This window comes from Nematolebias whitei, chromosome 5 (assembly GCF_014905685.2).
Source record: "Nematolebias whitei isolate Nwh7 chromosome 5, NemWhi1, whole genome shotgun sequence".
In the NCBI taxonomy this organism is placed as follows: domain Eukaryota; kingdom Metazoa; phylum Chordata; class Actinopteri; order Cyprinodontiformes; family Rivulidae; genus Nematolebias; species Nematolebias whitei.
The window spans coordinates 19,969,459-19,981,660 of NC_056502.1; the positions used below are offsets into that span (position 1 = coordinate 19,969,459).

At 42.6% G+C, this 12,202-nt stretch overlaps 1 protein-coding gene across 1 annotated transcript; it reads right to left on the bottom strand.

Annotated features, from left to right (window-relative positions):
- Positions 1 to 425: 425 nt before the first annotated feature.
- On the bottom strand, positions 426 to 11,803 carry glipr2l (GLI pathogenesis-related 2, like). Its single transcript, XM_037676974.1, has 5 exons — positions 11,444 to 11,803; positions 10,863 to 10,971; positions 4,031 to 4,134; positions 3,448 to 3,525; positions 426 to 740 (listed from the first exon to the last, which is right to left on the bottom strand). The coding sequence occupies exons 1-5, from the start codon at positions 11,454 to 11,456 to the stop codon at positions 574 to 576; spliced, it is 471 nt and encodes a 156-aa protein (XP_037532902.1). The 5' UTR covers positions 11,457 to 11,803; the 3' UTR covers positions 426 to 573.
- Between the last annotated feature and the right edge of the window lie 399 nt (positions 11,804 to 12,202).

Below are 12,202 nucleotides of genomic sequence, written 5' to 3' on the forward strand. Positions count from 1 at the left end.
AAGTTACAGCAATGTCTCCAAGCTAAAGGGATAGTTCAGACCTTTTGAAGAGGAGTTATGTGGAAAAGCTGTGAACAATTCATAAATAACCCTTTGTACGCAGCTCTTTGAACGAGCTCAGCTTGAAGAAACAGACTTTAGTTCTAAACTGATGAGCTAATGGTTCTAGCGCTCAGAATATCACTGCTAGCTCAACAATCCGAGCCATCTACAACAGGTAAGATATTGGCTGTTCACAATCTATGAGTAAAAAAAAAAACCTAAAACATCCCTGTTTAGATGGTTTGTTTCTGTAAATTAACGCACACTCCTATACAATAAACAATTTTATGCTTTAATGTTTTTAAAAAAGATTTTAAAGACATTAGTGAATAAAATACTGTCAGAGGTAACCGACCACATGATCTACATGGTTCTGTTAGTTTCATCCATACACGAGTGCAGTATGGCTTTCTATCCAGCAAGATGTGCTGCAGTCCAGAGTATTCTCCACAGCAGCGCAGTCGGACAGCGTCTCTTCTGTAATACGGAAAAAAAAATAAATGGAGTCGAGTCAAGAAGATCCACGTCTCTTCAAGAGCTGGTTTTAGCCGGGAGGACATTATTTTCAAAGTGTCCCTTGTTTGTGATGTTCCCTGCTGGGAAATATCTGGCCACCACAAAGGAAGAGCCGTCTGATGCGGAGGCCTTTCCAACACCCAGCTCTTTGCTGCTCTTCCACACCATGGCTGTGAAATGACCTGAGAACAGAAGACGTCAAAAGTAGAAAGGAAGTAAGAAGAGACGAGAAAAAATAAGAAATAAAACAGGAGAGGATGAGTAGGAAACGCATTTCAACATGAGTGCTCAGGCCCTTGAGTTCACCTAAACATTTACAAAAAGGAGGAATTTTTATTCTAAACTCTTTTTTTTTTTAATCACCCACTAACTAATAAGTGAAGACAGATGATAATATTTTGCTTGTGTCTGTGTGCATATGTTTGTCATGTCAATGTTTTATGAAGCTTTCAGGAAATATTCATTGGACGTACCTCCACAACTGATTAGGAATGGAAGACATTTAATTCAACATAACTGCCACAGCCAACAGGCCTTAGTCTGTCGATTCAATACATTTTACCAATACTGTGCTAAAATTAACTGGAGTTGTAGCTCCAAGGATTACTCAGTGTGCAATTTCTTCCTTTAAAACTTTAGCGTTAACTGTTTGAGTCAGTCCCATTTGTCATTTAGCAAAATATACCATTAACCACTAGATGGATATTAATGAAACCTTAAGAAAATAATCATACATCTAGAATCAATCGGCCAGTGGCCCTCACCCAGATAGTCGCTAAATGCTTCGAAAAACTGGTCATGACTCACATCAAAACAACCATCATCAACAACGAGGACCCTCATTAGTATGCATACCGTGAGAACAGATCAACAGAGGATGCCATCTCCTCTGTGGTCCACACTGCGCTCAACCACCTGGAGCAGAAAAACTCTTACGTCCGTATGCTCTTTGTGGACTTCACATCCGCCTTCAACACCATGATCCCCCAAACCCTGATGGACAAACTATCCACACTAGGACTAAGCCCCTCCATTTGCAACTGGGTACTAGACTTCTTAACAAATAGACCACAGTTAGTGAGGATCCACAACTTCTCCTCCTCCACCATAACCCTCAGCACTGGCTCTCCTCAGGGATGTGTGTTGAGCCCCCTCCTGTTTACTCTGCTCACGTATGATTGTGCAGCTACCCGTCCAGGTTGTCACATTGTAAAGTTTGCAGATGATACAGCGGTGGTGGGATGCATCACAAACAATGATGAGTCCAACTACAGGCAAGAGGTGGAACACCTGGAGAGCTGGTGCAAAGAGAATAGCCTTCACATCAACGTGAAGAAGACAAAGGAGATGATTGTGAACTTCAGAAGGAACAAAAACACCTCCACCCCCCTGAACATAAGAGGACCTGCGGTGGAAGTGGTCTCCAGCTACAAGTAATTGGGTGTGCACATGAATGACAACCTCAGCTGGAGCAACAACACCACCAGCCTGATCAAGAAAGCTCATCAGAGACTCTACTTCCTCAGGCAGCTGAGACGAGCTGGTCTGGGAAGCTCAGTCCTCACCTCCTTCTACAGGTGTGCAGTGGAGAGCATCCTGTGCTCCAGCATCAACATGTGGCATGGAGGCTGCACAGCTGCAGAAAGAAAAGCTTTGCAGAGAGTGGTGAAGGCTGCACAGAAGACTGTTGGAGTCAGTCTCCCCACCATCACAGACATCTACACCTCCAGATGAAGGAAAAGAGCCACCTGCATCATGAAGGACCCCACTCACCCAGCACACACACTTTTTGCCCCGCTCCCTCAGGAAGGAGGTTGAGGAGCATCAAGTGTAGAACCACTAGACTGAAGAACAGCTTTTACCCTGAGGCTGTTAGGCTCATGAATCTCTAACCAGAACAATCACTGTGAAAAATCACATGTTGCTGCTGATCCGTTTCATGTTGCTGCTGATCCGTTTCATGTTGCTGCTGATCCGTTTCATGTTGGTGTGTTCATGCGTGCTCATCTGCTCACACAGACTCGTGTTCAGGTTTGTGCTGATGTTCGACGTAATGTTTTTATGCTATTAGTGCTTAGTGTATATTTAGTTGATGTTTTTCTTAGGTCATATCTTAGATGTTATCATTGTTTCCTTTACATTTTATTGTTGGATGTACAAAGTAACTGAGACCCTGTGTACATAATTTCGCTCCACCACATGTACCACATGAGGTGGGAATGACAAAGAATCTCTGACTCGGACTCAAACGTTTGGAGTTTATCCAATTGAAAATGGTGACACACACACACACAGCCAACAGACCTTAGCAAACACAAAAATAGCTACAACTCTGTCAGTTTGAAAAAATATTGAGCTAAAAATGTGTGTGGTAGTAGCGGAGAGTCATTCATAACACATGATCTGAGCACATCTTGAAATAGTGCATGAGGTTATGCATGGATTATTTTCAAGGTTTACCAAAAACAGCTACAACTCTGTTGTCAAGTCTTGTTTAGTTATTTTTTTTTTTTTAAACAGAAAATGAATCAGTGAGTCGCCACCTTGCTTCCTGGGTAAAATAAAGTTGCACTGACTCAGACTCGTGTCTGCTCAGGGTTATCTGAAGCAGACTGGATAAGGCCCACGAGTTCAGGAGTGATATAATCATGACACCGCCCCCCCTTCCCACATGGACGATCACCAAGTCAGGCAGTCACACACTGACGTTAGCATCAAAATAACGACAAACCTCCCTGATGCCTACATGTAAATGTGACACCCAGAGTGTGAACGTGACTACGAGCCAACAGAAAACAACAGAATGAAGCAGAGCAAGTGACAGATAAACTGAGACAGCGAGGACAAGAGACAAAACATGAGGCGGCAATCCACAAGTGTGAATCTCACCAGTGCCGGAGGAGAATCCGGGGTGGCTGAAGTTGTAGTTTTTCACTTCGTCATACCAGCGAGCCGCCACATCCTTTCCTGCGAGAACAGCAGACAAAATTAATGTGGCGCCAGTTTCTAGTTTTCTAGTTTCTAGTTTTTTTTTTCCATCATGTGTCAAATGTTTAAATGTGAGAGCAGACGGCACCTGCGAGGGAGAAATTCCTTCGGAGCACGGGATGCTCATGTAGTTTATAGTTTTGTCACAGAATATTAAACTGTTTCGTTAATATTTAGGCTGTGCTGAGATTTTTGTGCCGTGAGTCACGGTTACTGAAGTGGAAGGGAAATAGACTCCAGCTGTTCAGCTGCAGCGAGCGACAGTTGGCTTAAAAAAAAAAAAAAAAAAAAATCTGCTTTAAGCCTCACAGACAGGACTAATGTTCTTACTCTACAGCAAAATAGAGTTTTATTTTTTATTAGCTTATCATCTTTTAATTAAAAAAAACATCCATTTTATAGAAAAAGCACCACAGAATTCGTTCAAAGTTGAAACATTAGTGTCTTGTCACTAAAATCAACAGATGTTTTAGTGTGTGTGTACCTGTTTGGTCATATGAGGCCCATGCCAAGTTTTCTCCACAGCTCCCCCTGCTGGACTCCTCGCTGTGTTTCAGGATCCGAGTGCTCGCCAGACTTTCAGCATAACTGAAAGAAATAATCAGTTTTAATTCATACAGTGCTGTTTCAAGAGTTCTTCACTTTAAATAAAAGCATGAATCTAAACAAAACGTGTAAGGACAACTTGTGTCTTTGTGCTTTTGTCAGGTCCTCTGGATAGATTCTTCTTGTTGAAATGTTTCATCTTTTATCTAAAAGACTTCTTCAGTCTGAAGAGCTTCAACAGTCCAAATAATCAGCACCTTCTCTCAGTGGATCAACCAGTTTGCTGGTGACCAACAAAACTAGTTGTTCACAAGCAAACCAAGGACCATCAGCCAAACAATTGATGTTGGTGCCCTGAAGGCCACTTGCTATTTACAGAAGTCTGATACTAACAGCATACATAATGTTACTCTTGTTTGTGCTGGGGGACCGGTTCTTTGGGATGAACCAGTCTTTGCCGTAATGTATTTTGGGGTTTAAAAGTCACTGAGATGTCATGTTTAGAAAATAAATGTCTCAATTTCTTTGAAACTCCTGCAACATATGGAATGACCACTGGTCTGGGTCTGGGTTACTCCTTTTTCCCTGATGGTTGACTGAAGTCCTGTTTGGGTTTCTTCTCTGATTCAGGAAGGCCCAGTTAGGATATCCACATTGCTCTAGAACCTGTCTTGTGTGGGATTTCTCCTTCTGCCTGGCTCCTGAGTTAGTGTGGATGCTGTCTGCTCTGTGGTACAGAGTCCTGATGACTCCTAACTTGTGCTCCAGCAGGAGGTGTGGGTGGGTTTGCAGTAAACATAACTGTCCAAACATCAGAGCACTAACAATCAATTGTTAGGCTGATGGTCCCCCATTTGCATGTGAACAACTTATTTTAGCTGTCATCAGCAAATTGGTTGAGATACACTATGAGAAGGTGCTGCTTAAGTTTGCTTGCAGGCCCTCAGACTGAAGATCTTTTGGATAAAAAGATGCAACGTTTCAACAAAGAAGGATCCGTACCGAGGATCTGACTCAACCTGGTTAGATTATCTACCTGGATTATTGAGCATGCATCAGGAAACTTTCAGAAAGTAATAACTGTGTTGACATCTACAAGTGATTAACTTTTGGAGCAATCCCAAATCAAGATAGCCACCACAGTAAACTGACATTACCCAATACATGAAGGGCTATAACTCAGTTAATTGTACAAATATTGAGCACAAATAGGGTGTTTTAGTATCTGAAGGTCATACAATGAGCATCAACACATTTTGCAGGAGGTTTCTGTCGCAGCCATCTTGAATTAAAACTGCCATGAAATGAGGCAATGCTAGGCCTTTAAATCATACTACAATAGATTTTTATGAAGTAACTCAGAGTTGGACAGTTTAGCTCTCAACATGTGTCCACATGCATAAACTCTTTTGCTTTTTTAGGCTAGATTGCTCACCTACATCTGAGAGAAATAAACTATTTTACCCAAATCCAACAATCAGTCTGAGGAGCCACAACAAACTCAGTCCCACAAGCAGCACTCACATATAGTGGGCCAACCAGTTTGCTGGTGATAAGATGGTTTCTGGGGCCCACCCTCTTCCCCATTTTCTCCTCTGAGGCAGCATAGCTAAAGTGGTTCAAAACATCAAAGTTCATGCTCAATAATCCAGGTTAAAAAAATACAACAAGTTTAAGTCAGGTCATCCGGACAGTTTCTATCACCAGCAAACTGGTTTGTCCTAGATGTGCGGTCTCGGTCAATACTTGCATGAGAAACCAATTTTTTTGTAGTTTTAACAACAATTGTCTGAACTTCATTTATATTTCACAGCGCTACCTCATGGCCAGTTAAAAAAAGTTTGTATTCTTTCTAAGATATTGTTCAAGGGTATGTTTTCAATAAAATAAGATTGGAAAATTGAAGGTGCATTGTGACCTTATAACACCGGACAGCGTCGCTAATAAAACAAAATCGGAATCGGCAGGTCAGACTTTTTAGAAATCGGTGATCTGTGATCGGCCAGAAAACTGCAATCGGTGCACCCCTAGTTTGACCACTATGTGTGTGCTGCTTGTGGGACAGTTTGTTGTGGCTCCTCGGACTGATGAAGTCCTTGGGATGAAGGACGAAATGTCTCACCAAAGAAAAAAAAAAAAAAAGAAATCTTTCAGATGACCTGACTTAACCTTTTTGGATGTTTTACCTGGATTATTGAGAATGAACTTAGATATTTCACACAAAACATGAGAAATTACTATTTTTATTTTGGAGCTTTAAAAAAAAATTCCAGACAGTCTGTACCAAAAACAGCTGTGTTGAGGACCAACATAAAAATGGATTCCCAGAAGTTATGTATTTTGTGATTGGTGTGTACCAGTTAAATAATTAATCATGTTGGCAAAAACACAAGGTTTAACATTTTTAAAAAAAGGTGTTGTTACTGTTATTGCCTCCTTTTTGAGCGAAATGAAGTTGTATGGGAACTGACGCAGTAACAAACGTCAAATTATAAAATTTGTCCAAACATTAGATAAAGTTAAAGCCCCCCAAAAATCATTATGCATTGTGAATGAATGCAGCTGTTTGCACCATGAGAGCTGCAAACATGGTAATGATAAAGATGATGTTTTAATTTGCAAAAAAATCTTAAGAGTTAAAACTTGAAGCAGATGTCACACCACCATGCTCTTGACATAGGAACATTTTTTTTATTTTTTTAAAGAAAGAAATTTCCATGAATAAATGTACTACAACAGTAAATGTGGCAAACCAAAAGTTCCTTATAAGCTAAAATTACAAGAACTTCAGCTGAAACTGCAGTTTGGTTTTTTTTGTCGGCCCATTTTAGCTGATCATTGCGTTATTGCTCTAATGTCAACTTTCCAATATGTCAACTCTTACAATTTTGAAACATTTATACTTTGCCAAAGATTTCTAGTCTATAATTAATGAAGCGACATACAACAAATTCATAAAAAGTACTATTGAACTCAAAACAGAGCTAATTGAAAAGTTTTCTAAACCATCAAGTGAAAAAAGTGACCCATTTCAGCCGAATTCCCCCTACTTAAAAATAAAAAAGGCTCATTATGTTCCATATAGGAGATGTAGCAGCACTTTTCACTTCACATGCCTAACAGCACATGAGTAATTGGTATCTACAGTTTCCCTGCTGTTCCGTTTTAAGTGCAGAAGATGCTCATTAGGTTTAACTGGCAGAAAGAGAAATAAATGTACATAATGTTGATGCTCATGCAAAACGATCCTGCTACGTTCCTTCAGCCTTCATTAACAAATAAAGTGAAAACCCAATCATGCAGGTACAGCTATGAGAGACTTTACTGGTAATTATAAATCTGTCATGCAGATGCAGACTGAGAAAACATTTTATGAAATCTTTACAGCACAGGTTGACAAGTTGTCTTATATGTCCCCATTTTGGGGTGTTTATTTGAAGAAACCTGTTACTTTAATTGAAAATGGTAATTGTACAAATATGCTGATATAAATTAAAACTTATGATCTTAACCCAATGGTGTTAGCAAGATGAGGAAGAGGAGGAGGGCATTTTATTAAATCATAGGAAGAAAATGTGTCGGCAGATGGAGAAGAGGAAAGTCAAGAATGTAGGACTAAAGATGGCAACTCTAAATGTGGGGACAATGACAGGCAAATGAAGAGAGCTAGGTAACAGGATGCAGAGAAGGAAGGTAGATGTTTTATGTGTCCAAGAGACCAAGTGTAAGGGCAGCAAGGCTCACAGCAATGGAGCAGGGTTTATTATTATTTGCAAACTGCTGTGTATCACAAACTCACCCACACAGACCAGTATTTGTGGTTTGACTCTCATCACCCTTTGGAGCACAAGTTAGGAGTCATCAGGATGCTGTACCACAGAGCGGACAGCTTCCCCACTAACTCAGGAGCCAGGCAGAAGGATAAATCCTACCCAAGACCGGCCCTGGAGCAATGTAAATATCCTAACTGGGCCTTCCTGAAAGCTGAGAAGAAACCCAAACAGAACTCCAGCTGATCATCAGGTGAAAAAGGAGGAACCCAGTCCTAGACCAGTGGTCATTTTGTATGTTGTGGGAATTTCAGAGAAACTGAGATGTTTATTTTATAAACAAGACATCCCAGTGGTGAGGCCTTGGATAAAGACTATTGGTCGTCTCCGAGGAGATTCTGGCAAACCACCAGGCGGCTGAGGAGGGGAAGGTGGCACTTCACTAACACTGTGTTCAGTGAAGGTGGCGTGTTGTTGACCTCAACCAGTGATGTCGTTGGGAGGTGGAAGGAATACTTCTCGGACCTTTTCAATCCCACTGGCATGTCTTCCATGAAGGAAGCCGGGTCGGGGGACTTTGGATTTCGTCTGTCCATAACTGTAGCTGAGGTCGCCGAGGTAGTTAAAAGCTATTTGGTGAAAGGGCTCTGGTGGTGGATGAGAGTCACCCTGATTTCTTTAAGGCTCTGGATGTTGTTGGGCTGTCTTGGTTGACATGCCTTTGCAACATCGAGTGGACATTGGGGGCAGTGCCACTGGATTGGCAGACTGGGGTGGTGGTTCCCCTCTTCAAAAAATGGGGGCATAACTCTTCTTAGCCTCCCTGGTAAGGTCTATTCAGGGGTAATGGAGAAGTGAGTCCAATCATGGGTTGAACCTCAGATCTAGGAGGAACAATGTGGGTTCAGTCCTGGCTGTGGAACGCTGTACCAATGCTTTACCCTCACTAGGGTCCTTGAGGGGTCATGGGAGTTTGTCCAGTCAACATGCGTTTTGTGGACTTGGAGAAGGCTTTTGACCGTGTTCCTTGAGGTACACAGAGGGGCGTGCTCCATGAGTATGGGATTGGGGGCCCGTTGCTACAGGCTGTTCGGTTTCTATACAAGCAGTGCGAGAATTTGGTTCGCATTGCCGGTATTAAGTCGGACCCTTTCAGGGTGGGAGTTGGACTCCACCAGGGCTGCCCGCTGTCACTGATTCTGTTCATAACTTTTATGGACAGAATTTCTTGGTGCAGCCAGAGGGTGGAGGGTTTCTGGTTCAATGGCCTCGGGATTCTTTCTCTGCTCTTTGCAGATGATGTGGTGCTGTTGGTGTCATCGTGCCGGGATCTTCAGCTCTCACTGGAACAGTTCACAGCCGAGTGTGAAGTGGCTGGAATGAGAATCAGCACCTCCAAATCTGAGACCATGGTCCTCAGTTGGAAAAGGGTGGATTGCTCTCTTAGGGTTCTGCTCAAGTGGAGGAGTTCAAGTATCTCAGGGGTTTTGTTCACGAGTGAGGGAAGAATGGAGCGCAAGATCGACAGACGGATTGGTGCAGCGTCTGCAGTATTGCGGACACTGTGCCGATTTGTTGTGGTAAAGAGGGAGCTGAGCTGTAAAACAAAGCTCTAGGTTTACCAGTCAGTCTACATTCCTATCCTCACCTATGGTCATGAGCTCTGGGTAGTGACTAAAAGAATAAGGTCGTGGATATAGGTGGTTGAAATGAGTTTCCTCCGCAGGGTAGCTGGAGTCTCACTTAGAAAAAGGGTGAGAAGTTCAGTTAGAGACTCGGAGTAGAACCTCTGCTCCGCCACACCAAAAGGAGCCATTGAGGTCGTTCAGGCATCTGGTAAGGATGCTTCCTGGGTGCCTCTCTCGGGAGGTGCGTCCGTATGTCCAACTGGGAGGAGACCCTGGGGAAGACGCAAGACAAGCTGGAGCGACTATGTTTCTCGGTTGGCCTGGGAACACCTTGAAGTCCTTCTAGAAGAGTTAGAAGAAGTGGCTGTGGAAGGAGACATCTGGGCCTCCCTGCTCAAGCTGCTGCCCCCACAACCCGACTTTGGAACAAGCAGAAGATAATGGATGGATGGATGGACTTCCCAGTGGTTTTCAACCCCCAAAATACATTATGGCAAAGACTGGTCCATCCAAAAGATCCAGTCCTCCAACACAGAGTAATATTGTATATGCTGTTCAGTGCCAGGAGGGCTGTGATCAGTCTTACATCGGGGAAACTGAACAGCCACTAGCCAAAAGAATGGCCCAGCACAGAAGAGCAACATTATTAGGTCAGGGCTCTGCAGTTTTCATTAATTTTATTTAGCCAGGCAAATCCCATTTGACATCACAGATCTCTTTTGCTAGGGAGGCCTGGGCCTAACCCACGCAAGCACAAAAAGAACATGCAAACTCCACACAGAAATTTACACTAATCTGCAGGCCAGCGGCCACTCTTTCAGGGTTGAAGACGAGCACATCCTTGATTGAGAGGAACGGTGGTTTGAGAGAGGAGTGACGCAAGCAATCTTTGTGAAAAGAAATCCATCCATAGTTAAACAAGGGCAGAGGACTACAGCTACGTGTCCAACTGTCCCCCTCTTAAAATGCTGTTATTGGATTTTTCTACCTGGATTACTGAGAATGAACCTTTATGGTAGAAACTCCTAGGTAGTTGTATTCATTGTTTTTTAACAACACTTGCAACACTAGTTTACCGAAGACTTAAGAGAGTAAACTAACATCTTCAAAGATGTATGATCTGGAAGATATAGCTGAAATACTGCTTTATTTCACCTAATTTAAATAACAGTTTCATGCACCTGCAGAATTGTCAGTCTAAACCGTAATCCAATCCCAGGTATACAACATGCTGGTGTTATTGTTTTGGACAGGCTCAGCTGGAGTTGTCACAGTCCTCCACTGAACTCTGACAATGACTGATTCACAGAGCCCGTGCTCATTAGGTTTACGAGTTGATTTGTGTGTGTGTGTGTACAGTTGGTTAACCCACCGGGCAGCTTCTCTGCTCAGCTTTCCGCTCAGCTTCAGTGGAGGAGCCTGGTGCTTCCTCCTGTACTCATTATGGCTCTGCAGCAGCTCCTCAGCAAACTGCTTTGACGCTGAGAGGACAGAGAGAGAAAGACACGAAGAGTTGGACACTTTCTGACAAGTGAGAGAAATGTCGAGACAACTCATGCATGACCTCAGAGCTGAATGGACAGACCTTCTGACCTCAGGCAGTGAGTAAGAAAGAATCACACAGATCATACCCCCCCCTTCCTCCAAACACAGACGTACGCACTAGAAACCCCCTCTTCACTGCCTGGTGCCTGTCACTCACAGGCCTTTTCACAAATCCAACAGTCACAGTTCCCTGGGAGCTCCCACACAACAGGCACATTCAAACACTCACACAGCAACAACTGGAGTTCAGATGCTGATGGTGTTTAGTTAGTGAGTAAAACTAATACATTTAAAACATCTGTGTAGAAAACAAGACCAAAGTCACAGTTCTACATGTGGACACTTGTAACTCTGGCAAAAACAAACAAAAAAGATAAGATATATCCACAGTTCCTATCTTCCACTCACCTGACTTCCCCATGGTGCTGACACGCTGACTCCTGTAGGTTCTGTTGTCCAGATGGCAAACAGCTTGTTTTCTCTTTCTCTTTAAACTTGCCCCTTTTTTTCTTTAAACTCTGTGCCCTAAAATACAACTAACATGTTCAAGCTTAACATAACATAAGTTTGGTTAAGTTCCCTTTTAAAGAGTCTTCCTGATGCAAAGATCATTGCACAACTGTATTAATTCACAATAATCTGCCCTGTCTCCCTTTCTTCCTTTCTTTCTTTTTCCCTCTCACACACACATGCACACACACTTTTATCTACAGGCCCAGAACTATCTTTATAGCCCAGAGTGGCAACACCCACTATAAATCCCTAACTGCCAATGAAAAAGGGGAGCTTTAGCCACACAGTTGGTCACTGGTGACATCATCTCTGAGAGACACATGACCAAATATGGACATAATCACATGACCCTTCCCACCCCAATCATAAGCCTTTCCTTGAATAATGTGCAATAAGAAAAAAATAACTTTGTTCGCTCCTATTTCTTCACTGTTTTCTCAATTTATGGAAAATATTCTCAAATATGAAAAAGGTATTGAGCAAAAGGCTTCCTGGATCTGACATGCAGGGGAAAAAGCATGATTCATCAGCTGCAGAGCAGGTTCCTACTGTTTGTTTTGTGTGCATGAGGTGTGCTCTTTCCTGTTCATTATTGGCACTTTGAGCTGCTTTATTTATCTTTTCAGAATAAATAAATGAGACTAGGTTTGAAAA